Source organism: Rhinolophus ferrumequinum, chromosome 16 (assembly GCF_004115265.2).
Source record: "Rhinolophus ferrumequinum isolate MPI-CBG mRhiFer1 chromosome 16, mRhiFer1_v1.p, whole genome shotgun sequence".
NCBI lineage: Eukaryota > Metazoa > Chordata > Mammalia > Chiroptera > Rhinolophidae > Rhinolophus > Rhinolophus ferrumequinum.
The window spans coordinates 15,419,062-15,439,012 of record NC_046299.1 but is presented as its reverse complement, the minus strand read 5'-3'; the positions used below and the strand labels follow the sequence as shown (position 1 = coordinate 15,439,012).

Below are 19,951 nucleotides of genomic sequence, written 5' to 3'. Positions count from 1 at the left end.
CCAGTGTTTCTGAGACATTACAGTACATGAGCTTAGAAGGAGGGATGTGTGTCATAAAACGAAAGACATGTGATAAGTAGCAAAGCAATGACTTCCCCCAGTATTCTAACTCTGAGTCCTTGTGTATAGATAATTCAGTTTCTCAGCTACACTATAAAGCCCTATAAGGCTGGGCATTTTTCTACACTTTTTACATCTGTCTCTCCAAGGGCTTAATGTAAAATATACTCTCAGTTGATTGATAAAAGGTCCTGCTTCCTCTAAAAACAAAAATTAAAACAAACCCTGATTTTTTACTCTTAAATTTCTGGCTGCTAAAAATCCCCAGGTCACATATTTGGAAGCTTTCCAGAAGCAGCATTTTAGCTGTTGTTCTCCAGTTGGATCTTGTTTGGCGACTAAGGATTGAATCATAAGATGGTCTTTCTAAGTTCCTTCTTCCAGTGTCATTGCTCTGGGAAACTAACACAACTTCAAAAGCCTAGAGCTCCACAATGAAAAGTTATATTTCACAATGCGTTCTAGAGAAACTTCAGGAGGAAACTCCAGAAGTTCCGAGTTTACTAAAAAATATTAGAGGAAAGAAAACACCCTGACCATGTTTGCATCACACAAACAGCCTAGTGTTTGTTTATCAGGTGTAACACTGCTGAACTGGAGTCTTCTTAAGTTCAAAGTTTAGATCGCCTACATAAAAAAATAAGAAAGGAAGAAATAAAGCAAAGAAATCAAGACGTAAAGAAAGAAAACTTTCCCCTAGAAAAGTGCAGAAATGAATTTGCCTCCAATCCAAGTTATATTTTTGTACGAGGGAAAAAAATTCAACTTTTAATTCCAATCCTGGTTGAAGTGGTTAAACAAAAGTTTTTCCAACTCTGTGAAGTAAAAGAAATGAGACTCAAGTGGCCGTAACTGAGCTTCCCATCGGATTATTGTGCAAGGTCCCCTTTATTCCCCCCGCAGTGGATAATGCGTGTTCATTGTGATTTATCTGGAGCCGGTTTCTTTTACACCCTCGGCCTATATAAAGTCAAGCTAGGACTGGGGCTGGAGATTTGGGCAGCTTCTGGGAGGCAGCGTCCACAGTCCGGAGAGAATGAAACAGTTGGGAACATGAGCAACTGCGTGTGTCATTGACGCTCCCCGTGGTACGAGCCTCACTCTTTGCTTCCCAGCGCAGACCAGGAACCATTAGAAACAGGGCAAATGGCATTACGATCTCCCTTCGAAATCCGCCCCCAGGCTGTGTGTGCTGCTTTGTTCTCATCCTTGATTTTAATTGCTCGCTTGTGTTTCTGACCTAGAATGATCAAGGCTCAGGCCCTGTCGGGACGGTGATCGCTAGGCCAGCTTGGTTTGGCCACCTGGCAAAGACCAGGTTCTGAGAAGCAATGGTGATGAGGGCCTTTGTGCTGCTGGCCGTCTTTGTGGAAGCCTCTGCGAAATCATGCACTCCAAATAAAGCAGGTATGCCCCGGGGCCAGTCCACTTGCCTGGAAAGGAGTTTCCTAAAGCTTCCCTTTGCAAAGAAAGCTCAGAGCTCTGTGCTTATAGTGTTTATGAAAGTGCAACAATGTAGCCAACAATGTAGCACATCAGCCTCCCAGTGCCAATCAGACTTTTACCACAGGAAGTAAAAATGCATTGGATAAATTTAGACTTTTTTTTTAAATTAGAGAATGCTAGATAGATGGATAAATAACTAGAGATAAAATCTCCACATTTTTTTCTATTTTCTACTTGACTGTTGAACTTCTGTCTTGTGCCATGAATTACTGTTTTGCAACACTGTGCATGAAATGGAGATAGTTTTATAAGTTATGTGCTTGTTTTCATGGGATTTAAAAATTTTTTAATATATGTAATATATAATATTATATATATCTCCAATCCATCCAATCTAGCTTCACAGATCTATTCCTTAAAATAGATTAAGATTTAAAAGTGGACCAATTTTGAATACTTATTAAGTGTAGCGCAGATATTACACAGATGTAGCAAAAACAAAAAAAGTGGAACTTCAGTGACTGGGGATGGGGGAATACTTTTGTCACAGCTCATGAAGAATAGCCAGGAAAGTGTTTTGCATGCTTAGGTGTGACTAGAACCCACTGTTGTTTATGTGGAGTAATATTATTACCATATCTGATTTCCAACCATGTGTCTCCTCTTTCCAGATGTCATTCTTGTGTTTTGTTATCCCAAAACCATCATCACCAAAATCCCTGAGTGTCCCTATGGATGGGAAGTGCATCAGCTGGCCCTCGGGGGGCTGTGTTACAATGGGGTCCACGAAGGAGGTTACTACCAATTTGTAATCCCAGATTTGTCACCTAAAAACAAGTCTTATTGTGGAACGCAGTCTGAGGTAAGTCCCAGCCACAGTGAGGAGTCACTAAGATGAGACAACCGGAACCAAGAATGAGACATCTGCTGTCCAACCTTCAATGGATTCCAAATTCACCAGTTTCCTTTTAAGAGTCAATCCTGACTCTTCTTTCCTGGGATGCTAGTGTTATTTAAACTCTTCTGCTTAGTTTAAGTGACTCTTTGAATTTGAATTTTATTCTCCTACTTTGTTGTTAGAGCCAGCTAGGTCACCTTCTGTGAGTAGAACAACGTACCTTTCCCATCTCTTCCTTGCTTTGAGTTCTGAACCTGTGCTCATGAGCTGCCATCCTTCTTGGGTTGGATGGACGAGACATCCTCTGCCCAAGACTTTGAAGTGGTGATAAAGTGCATTTGAAAGGGCATTTTAAGTGGATAACCAAAGTATAACACAATTCATAATTGGGTTTTGTGAAACACCCAGGAAAGGTGATCAGAATTGAAAGAAACCACAGACAACCTCTTGTGAATATCTTATTCGACAAAGGAGAAATCTGAGACCTCCCAATAAAGTTACTAGTTTGGGGCCACAGAACCGTAGGAATGTCGTCATGAAGGCAGCATTTCACTGCTGGCAGCTAGCATCCCGACTGCCTTGACTACAGAAGGTTGTATAGCAATTGGGTCTCAGAAAATGGGACCAAAGAGCTCTCAGGGTCACCTCCTCTTCCTACAGGCCCCACAAGGACTCAGTGATTCAGTAGAAAGAGTCAAGGACACGATTAACAAAAAAATAATCATGTCTTTGAGAATCCTAGTAAAGTGAACTACAAATTATCTGTGGGGTCTTAGGTAGGTCACTTCTCAAGCAGAAGTTGAAGATCCCTCCCGACTCTAATATTCTGTGATTTTAGCTTTCAACAAGTCAGGAATAGTGCTCATGATTGGAAGGATAGAGCAAAGAACGAGACAGTAATGTTCCAGAAATGGGAGATTTCTCGCAATCACCCTAAATGGGTGCAAGTATTCACGTAAGATCTTGGATAAAGGAAATGGGTAAAAAAATTGATGTTGGGAAGGAAAGATTCCTGCGCCAGTTCTCTGGGGTCCGAAGCCTAGTGAGTGTATGGATTTCTTTTAATTGTACAACATTCAACTTAGATTGTTTTAATGATCTTGGTTGAACAGACACAAGAACACTTTACAAAAATGATCAGACAAAAAGCGTGGGTGCTACTCTCAATGGCAGACATTCATGTCTCCCCCTGGGGCTTTTCCCCTGAGCCATCTTCAATCGCTTTTCCCAGGATCCTCGTTCTCATCATGGTGGCACAGGGCTACCCTAACTGCCTTCTTCCTTTCTCCAGTACAAGCCCCCAATCTACCACTTCTACAGCCACATTGTTTCCAACGACAGCACCGTGATTGTAAAGAACCAGCCCGTGAACTACTCCTTCTCCTGCACCTACCACTCCACGTACTTGGTGAACCAGGCTGCCTTTGACCAGAGGTAAGTTGCTCTGAGAGTGGAGGGCTGGCGGCCTTGTGTGTGTTCTGCACTCCCTGTCAAGCAGGCATGTTTCAGTCCTTATGCAAAATTCTCTCCCCTTTTCAGAGTGGCCACTGTTCACGTGAAGAACGGGAGCATGGGCACATTTGAAAGCCAGTTGTCTCTCAACTTCTATACTGTAAGTGGTCTTTAGGTTCCCATTACCGCCCTGAGGACTTTCCAGGAGATGATGGGATGCTCTCTCAGGATTTGCTCTTCTCTAAGCTCCATGCAGAACCCCATTCTTAAATTTAAGTTGAGACATAAGCTTTGGTCTAGCTTTAAACCTCCTTAAAAACTAAATGCAGCAGAAAGGCAGACTTATAAATGAAACAAAAATGCTGAAAAGTACCACAGAGCCAAAAAAAATAAAAGGTCAACCTTCCCATTTTATAGATGAGAAAACTGAGGCAAAAGAAATCCTGTGAGTTGCCAAACATCAATAGACAGTAAGACAGCCAGTGTCTTAACTCTTTATCAAGATGAGTTTCCACCACAACCCATTCTAGAGACTTATATTAGAACCTAGCTCTTGTTAAAACATTAGCAGAGTAGTGAGCTTCCTAGTTGGGAAAGGACTAAGGAGAGAGGTTGGGGTTGGCCTCTGCTGCCTAGTTCTTTGGCCTCTAAAGCCCCTCATGTAATGGGCTTCCTTATTGTCTAATTGGGGCGTTCTGCTTATGTTGACATCAAAGCTAAAGGCACATTTTGGTCACTCTCAAAATAAAGTGCTCCAGAGAAACTAAAACTGCAATGGCTATTAGCCCAGCTGCCCTCCTGTTTAGAAGGGGTGCTTTGTTTTTTTACACCTGTGGCTTCCACTGAGGAGGCACACACCAGTGACACTAGCCCAACGGGCAAGAGGAAGACTCAGGCAGGAACAGAAACCTTTACATAGAACATTATAACTAGAAGATATCCTTAGAGGCCATTCTTTCCAATCCATTTATTTCACAAAGAAAACTATGGCACCTGGAACACCACTGACTTTGAACTTGCTTTACTTGCTCCGTGGAAGCCATGAACCATGCTGAACTCAGAAAGTGAGAGCCAGAGAGGACCCCAGAATAACCTAGTCCATTTACAGATGAATATCTGAAGCCCAGAAGGAGGAAGTAATCTGCCCCAGATCCCACAGGCAGTTCAGAGCAGTGTCCAGTCTGGGACACAAATCTCCTAACTCTGCTCTTAGAGGCAGACTTAGTATGAAGGGAATGAAGCTGAAGTCTCATGACCTCTCACTTGCTCAGGCTCCTTTCAAGGCCACGTGTCTAATTTTGTATTCAAAATTTTGATTCTTTTAATTAAAGAGTGCTCTCCAAATTATATAAGCCTCAAGGTCCCACAAAATCTAGATCTGACCCTGGCCACACGCCACGAGTGGTTACGTCCTGAAAAAAAAGGAATCCTGTATAACTCCTTGACCTGTCATCAGGAAGGTAAATACAGCGTGGACCACCTGAGTGCTGAAAGGACTGGCAAACCACTGTAGTAACTGATGAAGGTGGTTTAGAGACAAAACATAGGCTTCACGCCTTGACAACAGCCTCAGGGGACATCCTGATGACAGACTGTCTTTACCCCAGCGTTCCTGTCTGGAAGTGCATGATTGCTACTTTAACCACATACAATTATAGATAGGAGCCTATGAAAATTTTACGACAGTTGGAAATGGAGAGGCAGCAGGATCGTCAAAAATCAAGACCCACCCTCAGCCATGGTGGGCTAAGTTTCAGACATAAATATCCAAGTTTAGAACAGGAAGGAGCCTGTTCTTTTTTAAGAGAGAAAGAAAAATTACGAGGCAAGTCCTCAGCATTACCCAGGCCATCCTCTGGGCTGAATAGATAGACTTTGAATGCCTCCTTGAACTGTTCTAGAAATAAAGCTAAGGTCTCTCCCAGGGTCCACCACGATCCTCCCAGAACAGACTCATCAAAGAAGGCGGCTCTGATGTTAGGACAGAGACATGGATATTCCCCCCATGGGCTCCGTCTCCTATGCCTGACCCATGCGGTTGGTATTTTTCTTCTCCTCCCTTATTCCACTTTGGGAGCATTCTTGTGTGTTTCTGAAGCAACAGCCTCTCCCTGCATATATTTCCATCAAATTACCAGCGACTGAGCTGTGCCCTAGATTGCACAATGCAATGGAATCAATGCACTGCTAATTGCTTTGAATTCCGAGAGCTCCAAACGTTGGGCTCCAAAACCACCACGCTTCCTCTCTTCTCTCTCTATCCCCTCCTTCTCACTCCTGCCAATGGTTCATGATTGGTATTCTTGTCAAAAAGTTGTTTTGATTCCCAATCCAAAATAAAGGAAGGTGGTCAGCTTGCAGAAGTAGCCTAGCGCTGTGGGAGGAAAATCGGCCTTGACATCAGGTCACTGTTTTGAAGCCTGGTTCTCCCATTTACTAGTTGTGTGACTCCGGGCAAGTTCTAACCACTCTGGGCCTCCACATACACATTTGTTAACTAGGGATAATAATCGCACTCACCCATACGTCTGTTATGAGGATGAAATGAAATACTCTTCATGAAGCCCTTACCACAGTGCCTGGCACAAAGTAAGCGCCTATGAAAGTAGTCATTTTTATTATTTTCGCCTTTGACCCACTTACAGTGGAAACGGAGAGCTCCTAGCACTAGCATTGTTACCTTTATGGGACTGAATATCAATGTCAGCATGGGATTAGGCTGATTTATATTCAATAGAAATGGTACTGACCCTTTCTCTTAATTAGAAAGAGACAAATGAAAAAGCTTGGGATGGAACAAATGCAAGCAACAGAGGCCAAAATATGCAGCCTGGAATTCCAGAGTCAAGACAAACCCCAGAGGTGATCAACCTTGCCCCCCCCCCAACAAAGGCTAAAACCCTTCTGCCAGCTTGCTGAGAAGTAGACTCCCCACCTCCCCCAAGGACCCTCCCCCAAGTTGGGCCTTCCCATTTTAGATCAGGCTGTGATTTCTGACATCCTGAACTCCGGCCCATTGGTCCTGGTTCTGTCTTCTGAAATAATACTGGGTAATGACATTGCTGACAGTCCTTCAACTATCTCAAGCTTGTCTTTCCCAAGTGAAACATCTCCCCACGGTTAGTGGTCCAGCCATCGGCCTAGTCACTCTTCTCTGAGTATGACCCACTTAGTGGCCCTATAGTAAAGCAAGAGCCCAGAATTGAAATGTTATATTCTTGACCTTGTCAGGCCAATGCAGGGCATAGTGAGTCAGAGGTGACCATCTAGGTTCTAGGAGATTCTAGGGACATATTCTAGGATAATATTAGCTTTGGGAAGTTTTCCTTCACCACTGTCTCACACTGAGCTTGTGAGCAGAAGCAACTCCCAGATCTTGCCCACACGAACTCTGTTAACATAGATGCACTTGTGTCACTAGCTAGTTGTGACTTGATCTTTTGGTCAGGTGAAGGGCCTGGAGGGCATGATTTTTCAAGGTGCTCTTCCATCCTTTCCTATGCATGAGTAGTTCATGTGGAAACATCCCTATGTTTCCAGGGATGCCAGAGCAAACTCTACAGGTATTACAGGGTGAAACTATCTGGAAATAGGTCCCTAATTTTCCTGTTACAAAGAAAGTAGGGGGATATCATGCTGAGAATTGCCTTAGCGATAGGGTATGAAGTGAAGAAGCTGACCGGTAAAAGTGTTTTGCTTCAGAAATTGAATTAACAGTGTAGCTTGTGTTCTCCACTTTGAAACAGAATCAGGTAGGTTCACCTGAGAGCAGGGGCATTATTCCAATATTACAATATTCTGCTGGCTGGCCCCTGGGAGATGGAGCTGAGAGAAGCACCTGTGGCCAGGTTGGGGACTGCATTATGGCCCCCAGGTCAGGCCCCACATTTGGAAATGGTCTCCTGAAATATGATAAATCTCAGAAAATAACAAGGAACATTAAAAACCACTGTAAATCTGTCATTTCAACCTGCTAGCAAGCCACTTGTGATTAAGAACGTTCCCGTTTAATTCTTGCAACCACGTAAAGGGTGCAAGGGGACTGACCTACGGGAAGAAAACATCTGACTTCTAGGTGACTGAGTCCAGGAACTTTGGCCAGACTTGCAATCAGTAAAATAACATAGGAGGCACTCGAAGATGATTCTGGGGCCTCTCAGCAAATTCCCTGAATTTGACCGTTAGGGGGTTAAAGTCCATTTTAACCAGATATCCTTGCCGCCAGTGTTTACCTATTGCAGCTCTGCAAATCTCCAAGTCCACGAACCTCAATCTTTTAACTAGTATCCTGGTTTAAGCTTTATGCTTCTATTACATAAAATCAGCATCATAAAAAGATTTCTGCAAGACAGGTGAAGGCAAAGGTTATTCCCTTTTTGCTGATGGGGAAACTGAGGCCCCAAAGGTTGATTGTTCATCCCAAATTAGTGGTGGGAGCTAGGATTAGCACAGAATCCTTGTCCTTCCATTATGATGTTTTTGTTTCTGGAGGCTAAACTGGGAGAGTAGTTTACAGGTTGTTACTAGAGTTGAATGAACCCAAGATGCAAAGAATGGAGAAATCAGCCTCCTTTGGGTAAGTCAACTGAAAACAGGGCTATTATCCCTAATAACTCATCCAGAACTGCCTAATGATGATGACAGTTGAAGCCGACACATGCCAGGCTGGTGACCAAAGGCTGCTGCTTCTGTGCTCTAGTCATGGCCATGGCTCCCAACTGGATTTAGAGTTGAAACCAGTCTTCTGGATCTATCTCCATAGCCCCTCTAACTTCATCTCCTGCCCCCCACTCTCCCCCTTTGCTCAGTCATGCTCCAGCACTGGCCTCCTTACTGTCTTGCAGCTACTCTCTCACCCTCTCACCCCAGGCCCTTTGCCTTGGCTGAAACACCCTTCCTTGGATGCCCTCGTGCACTGCAGAAGTGTTTCTCGGTATCAGTACTTAGCCTGGAAGCACAGGCTTCGTCACCTCCCTGAAGTCTTGATTCAAATGTCACATGCTCAATGAGTGCTCCCCAACATTCTATTTACAATTGCAGTTTCTCAATGTGGCCTCATGTACCTGTGCCTTTTGGGTTAAGTCCCACCCCCACCCCACCCCAATTCATCTGCTCCTGTTGGACCCACCTGCTCAGTCTGAGAGGTCATAATGCCTAGTGTCGATTTCCTTCCAAAGAATGCCAAGTTCTCCATTAAGAAAGAAGCCCCTTTTGTCCTGGAGACATCCGAAATCGGTTCCGATCTGTTTGCAGGAGTAGAAGCCAAAGGGTTAAGCGTGAGGTAAGTACATTTCCTCCGTGCTTATGTTTTTTAATACAAAGAAAAAAGACCAGCTGAGAGACTTTCTAATCGCTGGATGTTTTTTGGCATATAACTCTCTGGCTCAGAGTGGTGTGTACTGCTTCATTTCCAGGTTTAAAGTGGTTTTGAACAGTTGTTGGGCCACACCCTCGGCTGACTTCATGTATCCCTTACAGTGGCAGCTGATCAACAAGGGGTAGGTACTGCCCTTTGGAGCACGTGTGGAGCCAAGTAAATCCAGGGCCACTCTGGCTTGGGGTAGCTTGGGAAGGAGAGGCGGAGCCTCAGCGACATCCTCTGGGCTTCCAGGCTAAGTACTGAAACTAGCAAACGTTTATATAGTGCTTCCTGGTACCAGGTCGAGCTCTGAGGGCTTTATCATATAGTAACTCATTTGCCTTACAACGTGTAGGTATTATTACTGTCATCCCCATTTTCCAGATAAGGAAACTGAGGCCCAGGAAGGGTTAAGTATGTCACATAGTTTTTGGATGTGTGTCTATGGAGAGTAGGTTCAAATTCGATCAGTCTGACCCCAGAACTCTGGTGGGGATTCAATCGGATAATCCACGTACAAAGCTCAGCACGGAATACCCAGTCAGTGTCCAAGCGATTTAAACGACATCGTTGTTTTCATTAGGAATTCAGTAGATAATGTAGAGCCCTTACAATTTTTGAGTAGAGGACTGAAGTGTTGGAATTGCACAATAGAAAGGCGATTCTGCAAGTCATGCATAGGATGCCTTAGAAACAGTACACGGGAGGGGAAAAGAGCAGCTGAGAGGCTGTGGCAGCGAGCGAACCGAGTGTGACAATACCTGAACTAAGGTGCAGCCACGCAAATGGGTAGACCCTACAAGGGAGGGAGAAATGATTTAAAAAAAAAAAAAAAAGCAACTAATTGGATACAAAACGGAAGGAAAGACAGGGCAAAACATCTGAGGAATATGTGACCAAGATATTGTGCATGTGAGGACGTGTTTGTTGTTGGCTGCTGGGGCCTTCTGGATAAGGGACTTTGGATTCTCCTTGAGCTCAAGGATAACATGGTGAGCTCTGGAAGTTGAAATTGTCCAGAAACATTTAGAATTATAACTTTGGAAAACAGAGGCGAGGGGGAGCTAGGCTAAGACGTGGGGCATCTTACACACAGTGAACAGTAAACACAGGCGAGGCCGTTCCCCAAAACAAAGCAGACCAGTGTGCCTTTGCCATTACTGGAACCCATCAGAGCTTAAGTAACAGGGGGGCCGGGGACAAAAATGATTAGATAACAAAAGGTTGAGCCACTTTGGACCTGTAACTATTTATTTTTATGTAACAAACACTTGTAAAGCACTTACAACATCCCGGACATTGCTCTAGATAGGTGATTTACAAAAATTAATTTATTAAACCCCAAAAAGTAGGTAGTATAACCATCTCTATTTTATAGATGAGAAAACTGAGGTATAGACAGGTTCTGAAACTTGCCCAAAGTCTAGAGCTAGTAAGGGGGTTGATGATTTGGGTTCAAACTCAGGTGGCATGCATGATCTCCTACGTGGCATGGGTGGGACAGGCCAGCAGGGCCACATCTGAGCAACCCAGCAAAGCTTCCTGCAGAGATGGGAGCTGAGTCTGGGTGTTTCTTTCACGTCTGTCATTGAGTGACTCCTTTAGGTTCTATTGATGATGGCACCATCCAAGGACTTCGGGGAGATACTGAAATAAATCATTGACCTGCCAGGACATGAAATTACCCTCAGGCATTGGTATCCTCTCTTAGACAATAGCCACAGGAGGGGAAATGCTTTTGCCACACCCGGGGATCTCCTCCCTGCAGATAATTGTGGTGCTAGTTGCTTTCATCTGACAGATGTGTAATATGGCAGAAAAAGGAAAGCTTGTGGCTTTCGAGTGGTCCATACGAGGGTCCTCACACTCGAGTATACACAGGAATTACTGAAGGTACCTATTATACATGCAGGCATACGGTAAGCCTACCACTCCTGAAGGTCCCTGGGTGAGCCCTGGGAACCTGCATTTAAGCACAGCCATATGGAAAAAGTCCTGATCCATTTCCATATTCTGCCTAGTCGAGACACTTGACGTTGGAGTTACATGCACAAAGGCCAGTTCCGACAGGGAGAAGGAGGAAACCCGCTCCCACAACTTCCCACGTACTTTTGGCTCACACTGGGCCCTTTTGGAGGAAAACCTAGTTTTCAAGAGTGCCTGGTGAGATCAGAGTAAATATATTATCAGGAAGTGTGATCCTATGTGGGGAAGGAGACTCCCGTGGCGACAGTGTGAAAGCCTCCCTGTGGGTGTTGCAACATCCAGAGATGTCTGTCACAGAGGGGCAGGTGCCACAGTGGCACCCAGAGGCAGCAAAAGCAAGGCCTCCTCCCTGCCCCCGACAAAGCTCTTCTTACATTGTTTTCCATTGGCTGACACCATGCCTTGAGCGCTCCAGCGGCAAGGAGCTATTTTAAGGACTCACGTCTTGGTTACGTACAAGAATCTCAGGTTTATTGACCAAGTGATCCTCCAAGAGTCTTATTTCACAGCTTGGAAGATGCCCCCAGCTCTGTCACTGCTCAGAGGCCACCACAAACAGAGGGCAGCTTCTGACCCCGGGTCTAGATCGAAAGCACAGGGTTCACTCCTCATTTCCCTCACTAACTCCCACGGTAATGCCTTCTGCCCTATCTCTAATTTGGCCCTAATGTGTGGTTCTGATGGAATGGGCTGGGGGAGGGTACATCATGCAGGTTCCCTGGGGCAGCTGGACTGCTCTGTGGTGTGTGCGGATTTGAATGAACCATAGAGTCACAGACAAGCTCCGGGAGGTGCATGAACCTTAGGAACCACTGTGGTGTGTCCACTGGTCTCAAGCTTTTGAACCCACAGAACTTTCCCACAGACGACAGTCTGGTGCTCCTGTCACCTGCAGACGACAAATCCCCCATTTGTGTGGGCCTCACTGTACATTCCCAAGAATGACTGTATCTGCTCCCAACCCCTGGATGAATGGCACTTAAATGGGGAATCTGTGTGGTGCGGTACATGAAAAAGGACTTTGCTTAAACCGTAATTTCTCAGTCTCAGCACCACAGACATTTCGGGCTGGATTATTCTTTGTCGGGAGTGTGGGGGGAACTGTCCTGTGCCTTGTACACAGTGTACCTCTGGCCTCATTAGATGCCAGTAACACCTTCCCCCAAGTCATGCCAACCACAATGCCAAATGTCCCCTGGGGGGCAAATGCCCCCAAGTGAGGACAAATGGCTTCAACAGATGCCTTGCTGTGTCGTTATTTTTTCTTTTACAGCAACTGTTACATTTGGGACTTTGGAACTTCCCGACTATTATATTCTGATTATAGAGAATTTAGGAAATACATAAACGAAGAAAAGCTGTCCATAATTCCACCATTCCGTAATAGCCAGTGGTAACATCTGGATGGTAGCCTTCCATTTTTTTCTGTGCTTATGTTAAAACTATGCCCACATTTTTACAAAGGTAATTATGTAATATAATAGATACGGCATTTAAGTAGTATAATGTAAATTCAAATTCCCAGAGGCCAAACCTTACAATACACACAGAGAAATGTGTTGGGTGAGACTTGGGCTTAGGTGGCTGTGGCAGCACTTTGGGCAATGCTGTCCCCAGCATCACCGTCTCTATCTTGTATACAGGCTGAGAGCCTATACATATCCCAGCCCTCCCGGGGGCTTTATCTCGGGGATGTCACTTCTTTGGGACAGAGGTGTGGAGATGTCCCAGGTGTGTGGCTTCTCAGAAATCACCTCCTCATTGCCTGTTCTAACCTGACTGTAGAATGGGGGCAAGCACACCCATCCCATAGCTCCTCAGGTTGGCCCCATGGTCCAACCTGAGATGGTCCAAGGGAGATGCTACCAGCCAGAGTGCTGCAGAAGGATAACATGCTACACAAAAGCCCAAGAAAGTGTTGTTGCTGTGCATGAACTTGCCTCAGAAGCCCTCACTGTCGTCCATGAGGTAACGTTTTCTCTACCCCACCCCACCCCTTGTGCTTCAGCTGCCCCACGGATGAAACAATCCTCGTGCATGAGAACGGGAAAGATCACAGGGCGACCTTCCAATTCAATGCTTTCCGGTTCCAGAACATCCCCAAACTCTCCAAGGTTTGGTTACATTGTGAGACGTTCATCTGTGACAGCGAGAAGCTCTTCTGCCCCGTGGTGAGCCACCTCGCGCCAGAATGAGAGTGTTACCCAAGGGAGGGGAGGTGGTATTTGAGAAGCTGTATTTTTAGCTGGGAAACTGTAACCAGACCAGACTAGGTGTGTGCTGAGGACACGCTGGAGGAAAGGACACTGGGTGTGGGGCAGACCGGGCGCAGAATGTCAACCGACAAGCTACACAGTCTGGCACATGTCCCTTAACCTCCCGAGTCTGGTTTTCTCATCTTTAAAGATAGAGTGGTGAGATGTAATGGTGGCCCTTCCTTTTTCAGAGAGCAATGGTAGGTAAACATGAAAGCAATAATGGACATGGCAATGTTTTTAAAAAGTTAAAAGCACAAGGGAAATTAAAAATCAACAGGCCTTGGATGGAAGCCAAAGGTGCGTATTTTTAGCTCTCAACTGGCCAGTTTCCCGTGTGCATCCCCCACCTAGAAGTCGCTGCAGCTTCAATCAACATGCATAGCAAATTCAGGTGGGAGATAGTTTTCGCTTGCGAGCGGGTGTGAACCTGGCCCTTTGAGCAGTGGTTCCAAAGTGTGGTCCACGGCAGCAGCTTCAGTGTCACCTGGGAACTCGTTAGGGATGCAAATACTCTGGCTCCCCGGACCGCCTGATTCAGAAACTCTGTGTAGGCCCTGCAATCTGTGCTTTCACAAGCCCTTTAGGTGATTCTGGGGCATGCTCAAATTTGAGAACCACTGCTTTAGAGACCTAAAAGTGTTAAATCCTAAATTGTTACCTCCTCCAGTCCATTTGGACTAGAGAGCTGGGTGAGAGGGGACACGGTGTTTCTGAACAGGGTATCGGCTCACGTGGCCTATAGTAACCAACAGATGTATGAGTATAATCTCTACTTCATTTGGCCAGAAAATGGTTACTCACGAGTACAAATCGAGAAAGGGAAGGTAGAAGGGAAGCATTTAATAGTTGATGAAAGCATAATTATCGGCAGGACGTCGAAGAAAGAAAATGAACCAGAACACATTTTGCAAGTGTCCACTTCTCAAATAGGTAAAAGCCTTACTTCTTACCAGAACAAATTGTTGATTCCTCCCACACCCAATAACCTCTTCCAGAAGGATTTCTTCCATCTTGAAAAGTTAACCACGTAAACCTTTCTTTTTTCAAGTTAAAGAAGGGAAGAAAAATGTCCCTCTGGGTTATTTAAAGAAATAAGGTAATTAATATCTGACAGCTGGGGAATATTGACTCTTTCAAGTTGTGACCTTTTTTTTTAATCTTTTGTCTTTCTCTCTTTTCTCACCTGTGTTCATTTCCCATCCCACCTTCCACCCTCCTCTCACCTCTGCTTCTCCTGAGTCTTCAGACTTGTGACAAACGGAAGCGCCTCCTCCGGGACCAGACAGGAGGTGTCCTGGTCGTGGAGCTCTCCCTCCGTAGTAAGCGTCTCTGTTTTCCCAATGGTTGAGTTCACTCTGGGCTGCATCCACAGGCACAGCCGGTTGGAGCATTTTCACTGAATTGCCAAACCAGTTGTGCCTGTAGACACAACCTTCACTGCAACTTGAGTCTTCTTAACGGGGGGCTGGGTAGCTTACGCCAAACCAAGGAGGTGAGGTTAGTTAACTACCCTGAAAAGCTCTACCTACAACCTAAATTCCAATGTCCCCGAGGAATTAGGGCATGCTGTGCTTCCAGATAAAGCCTGCCATCCATAATAATAATAGATAGAAATGTACCAGGAACATCCAGTGCAAGTCAACAAATCATTATTGAGTAGCCAGAGCTGTGCCTGGCCTGGGCTGGGCCCTGGGGTTTCAAAAAGAAAAGAGCCCCACCTGGGCTTTGGCCTCAAGAATTTATCATCTAGCAAGGAGAGAGGTGTTAAATGCTAAGGGAAAGGAGATACTGTCAATGGTGGTGGGAGAGGGTGGAGGGTGCTCTGGGAGTCCAGGACAAGGGATTCACCTTGGCCTAGGGCTTAGGGAAGACCTCTGTAGGATGCAGGTTACCCAAGTACGGCTGTGGGGGTGGAGGAGAAGCGGGGTGGTCATCAAGGCTGCCACCGGATTTTGTATGGCCTGCAAGCTAAGAACAATTTTCACCTTTTTATTGTTTGAAAAAAACCAAAAGGACAATGTTTCATGATACATCAAAATTATATGAAATTCAAATTTCAGTTTCTATAAAGAAACTTTATTGAAACTCAGCCACACTCATTCATCTATGTGTTGTTTCCAGCTGCTTTCAAGCTACGTTGGCAGCATCAAGTAGTTACAATAAAGATCACCTGGCCCGCAAAGCTGACAATATTTACTATCCGGCCCTTTGCAGAAAGTTTACCAACCCGTGCCTTAGAGAGCCGAGAAGAAAATGGTGTGAGATGAACCCTTTGTAAATCTTCCTATAAACTTTGTTCTCAAGGCAATGGAGAGCCTGCTGGTTTCATCAGAGGGAAGACAGTCAGATTTGTGTTTTAGAAACAGCTATGAGACTTCTCCTTCCATGATCCTTTCTTAAACCTTCGGCATTCTCTCTTTACCCACTACAGGCAGGGGATTCTCGAGTCTCTATAACTTCTCAGGTAAGGAAAAAAGGCACCCCTGGGAAATGTCATGGGGCAATGCGTTTAACAGTGTGTGTTTGAAAGACAGTTACCTTTGGCCCCAGCAAAGCCTTTAAGAATTGAAAATTACTCTTTAAAGCACACCTGAGTGGGGCAGAGGGAAATGGAGGGAGAGAAGTCTTTCTCCAGCTAGCCCCTGAGCTCTGAGGGGAGGGACAGGTTGGGGTACATTGGATGAAGCAGAATTGGATCCCACAAGTCTCGACAAACACATCACTAGGTGGCTTTGCTTTGTTTCTGCATTTAGAGAATGTGATTTTCAATGATATGTTAATTCAACAAATATTTGAGTCTCTGCTACGACTCTGCCCCCCATTACCTGAGTGACCTTGGGCAATGACCTCACCTGTCCATTCCCCAGTTTCCTCAATGAAATTGGGGTCATAATCGCCATCATCACACATGGCTGTTGTTTGGATTAAATATTATAGCTAAGGGCACCAAACAATGCCCAGCACACAGCAAATACCCATTAACGACCAGCCATAATTACTATGACTCTGTACCAGGCGCTGTTCTAGGCAGTATAGCAATTGCAATGGGAGGCAGACAAGGTCCCTGCCCTTCCTAATACTTGTGAAGTGTTGGGGTGGGGGAAGGAGAGAAATTATTTAGCTAGCAGCCAGGAAAGCCTCTCAGAGGAAGAGACATTACAGCTAAGACCCAAGATCTCACCTGAGCGATGAGATGGAGGCAACTATGCAAAGACTTGGGATGGAGTAAGACAGTTCTATTTACTAATAAACTCACAGATGTAGACTCTGCTCTAGCAGTTAGAGGAAACCATGTAAACCAACTTTTTAAGACTCCAATCCAATCCCAGATTCTAATTGTTCACTACACTCGATCTTAGCCAAAAGGCCAAGAAGTGATTGATTCTAATTTTTTAAAGGCAGTTCTACAGCTGAAGCCTTACAGTGGAATGAATGTACCACCACTATAGTATCAAAGTTCAGATTCCTTCTGCCAGAGGTCCATATCCTAGGTGTATCTGTTGGGTTTTTATAAAAGTCAGCTATACAAACCCCAAGCGATGAACAAAACTGACTTGGCATAAAAATGTGTAGAAGTTATTATGAAAAGGTACTCAACACCCCGAGGTTGATTCTTTTGTTGAGTTCTCCTTGTTCCTCGTAGAACTGTTTCTGAGTGTGCTGTCTCCTTTCCTGTCTGGTTCACAGACGTTTTCTACCACCTCATCGTGATGCTGGGGATTTGGGCCGTGTTATAGGAGCGAGCCGGCCAGGCAGCTGCAGCTCCTCCATCCGAGACCATCTCCTTTGTCGATGACAAACTCACACTTGGTGTGCTGCCAAAAAGGACAAACAGAAGACCGTGTTGTTGGGGAACAGACAATAGTGCTTTGCCAAATACGTGTTCCAATGATTTTTGTGAATTTCAGTGATTGTTTTTGTTTGGTGCCCTACTTCCTCTTGTCTCTTCCTGTGGCTCTTAGATCCTGCAGTCCCTCCCTATGGCTGTGGAACGGGTCTTCTTTCCCCATACTCAAGGCAGGGCTGTGCTGGACTCCTTTGAAAGCTCTTGGAATTTTAAAAGACTAGCACAGCCAACCAAGTGCAGCTGAGCATGTTGAGGAGCCTGGAGGGCATAACCACGAAGCCAGTGCTAAGTGCAGAATGCACAGGAATAGCCAACTCTGCCAAAGGGGCCTTGGTCACTGGTGCCATGTAATTCTCATCTGAGGACCACAGCAGGGCCACCAGGCAAGGGTTCCAACCTTTCAAACGATGATGTGGGAATCAGAGTGGAATACAATAGTTTTGCTCAAATTTGAGTAATATAAAGGAAAACGATTCTTGAGAGCCCCCAGGGCTAACCCAATTTATTTTACCTACAGGGTTTCTTAAATATGTATAAACATTGTATAGGTATAAACTCCTTATTTTATTGTTGATATATAGTGTTAAAATCAAAAGAAAATTACAAATTAAATAGGAATAAAGCTGCAAAAAGACTAAAACTCACATTGACATTCATTTAACATCATAATATAGCTTGGCTTAAACGAAACTGCTGCTTGCACAACATGTCTGCAGAGTGACTGCCATGACAGGTCCTCGGAAGCTTGTCAACCCCATTCTATCATAGGCCTGGCGATGCCTAATGCTCTCACTATTTTTTTCTGTTTGTTCTACTAAGAAACCTTCATTTGTACAAGTGGTCTGGTCTCATTTAGCCTTTACTTCCACATTCAGACCCATATCTGTTTTTCTTTCATGAACTTAATGATCATTAGAGTGGAATCAACCAAAACATCAGAACCACAATTGCAACATATGGCCAATGAAATCATGTGATGCCACACCCTAGTAACACTCCTGCCCCAGTGACCCAGAATACGGTGATATTAGTAATGTACATGGTCAACAAAACAGAAACTGAATAAACCAATCCTGGTCAAAAAATCACAGATCCCTAAGAATGCACCATGGACCCCAGTTTGAAGCTAGAGGCTGGAGTGAGATAGGAAAAGCCAGAGCTCTAAGTTCCTTCCTTAGTCTTGTACAGACCTACTTAGTGGGCTTATAATTTGCAAACACATCAGTTTGTATCTCCGTATTTTATGTATTTGAGAAGTTTTGAGATCTGTAGTTTGAAGGTTCTTTTTATAACTGTGTTAGGGAACTCAGAAATGTTCTCAAATGTCTGAAAACATAAAGTGCATGTTTGCTTAGCAATAGGCTAGATTAAAATGACTCAATGTGCTCTAAACTGGTCTCGAAGCTGGTCTCAAATAGGTTTGGCATCTCTTCTTCCTGTAAATTTAGAATTTTTGTAGTCAGAAAAGACAGAAGACATTTGACTGGCTCTAGTTTAAAACTCTTAGATAGTATACTCAGCCATAATCACAATCCTTGGCTGTCAGAGTAGTTTTGCTTTATTTTATCACAATGTTTAATGATCTTGTATCTTCCCTCGGTGCTATGGAATAAATAAAATGCCTTATAATAAGTAACCGATGACTAAGCTAACAGTGTTAATATATCGTGTTGATAGCCAATTCCGCAACCCTCCCAATGGTTTCGACAACTAGAGCTTCTTACGCTCACGTGTGGACCACAAACGGTCCACCATTCTATCTGATACTTACACTTCAAAAATTCCAGGATTGGGTTTCTGATGCAAGGAAGTAAAGCCATTTCATATGATTAACATTTGGGGGCAAAAAGTCTTTCTGGTCCTCCCTGTCTCTAAAACCCCAATGTCTATCATCAACAACTGGATGTGCTTTGATTTACAGTCAGCTAAGAGCCCTATCACGTGCAGTTGTCCTTCATGTCTCATAACTCCTCTGTTAAGGAACTAAGAGGAAGTGCTCTCAAAACAGTCTCTCTTGCAAATTCCCATGAGTGCTAAACACAAAAGAGACATTTAGAGAAGGAGAAGAGAGTACAGTCTCCCTGAGGTATCCTTGGTTGACACAGAAAAAAACACTGGATATAGATTTTAGGTAACTGCTTTTATCAAAATTCCTGGTTATCCCTAAAGACTCTCTCAAACCTTGAGTCGTATAAAAATATGCATATTATATATATATATGTATATTTAGACATGCATATATACACACACATATATACTGAGTACACACTTCACATAAATGTCTATTGATTGATTGATAAATGAGATCGAGAGATAGAGACATGGACATAGCGATAGAAACCTCTGGGCAGACGAAAAGTTCTGCCAGTGGAAACGCTCAGGAGCTCGGTGGAGACTGTAAAGCACTTCCCTCGGCCCCTATTCAGCATCCCTTTTTCTGAAGAGAGGCAAACATTCCACCAAACCTTTTGTCAAATTTGCTATTAAAGGCTCTCAACCCACCGAAACGTATTTTATTTCCCTGTACAGAGCTCAAAACTATCCCCACAAAGGCAGCTCAGGGGTCAAGCAAGAAAGAAAACCTTCCCAGTCCCACTGGTTTTCCCTTCCTCATTCAATAAGAGAAGGTCTCAAATATGATACAG

General features: G+C 44.4%; 1 protein-coding gene across 2 annotated transcripts; it reads left to right on the top strand.

The window, feature by feature from the left end:
* The first annotated feature begins 1,063 nt into the window (after positions 1–1,063).
* TECTB (tectorin beta) lies at positions 1,064–18,388 on the top strand. 2 transcript variants are annotated; one of them, XM_033129783.1, is made up of 11 exons: positions 1,064–1,148; positions 1,305–1,467; positions 2,178–2,368; positions 3,696–3,838; positions 3,944–4,016; positions 9,034–9,137; positions 9,271–9,354; positions 13,210–13,372; positions 14,706–14,778; positions 15,891–15,923; positions 17,147–18,388. In XM_033129783.1, exons 2-11 carry the CDS (start codon positions 1,392–1,394, stop codon positions 17,194–17,196), a joined length of 990 nt encoding a protein of 329 aa, XP_032985674.1. In that variant the 5' UTR covers positions 1,064–1,148; positions 1,305–1,391; the 3' UTR covers positions 17,197–18,388. The 2 variants fall into 2 exon arrangements, with proteins under 2 accessions (XP_032985674.1, XP_032985673.1); XM_033129782.1 differs by having other exon boundaries at positions 3,914–4,016.
* The last annotated feature ends 1,563 nt before the right edge of the window (positions 18,389–19,951 follow it).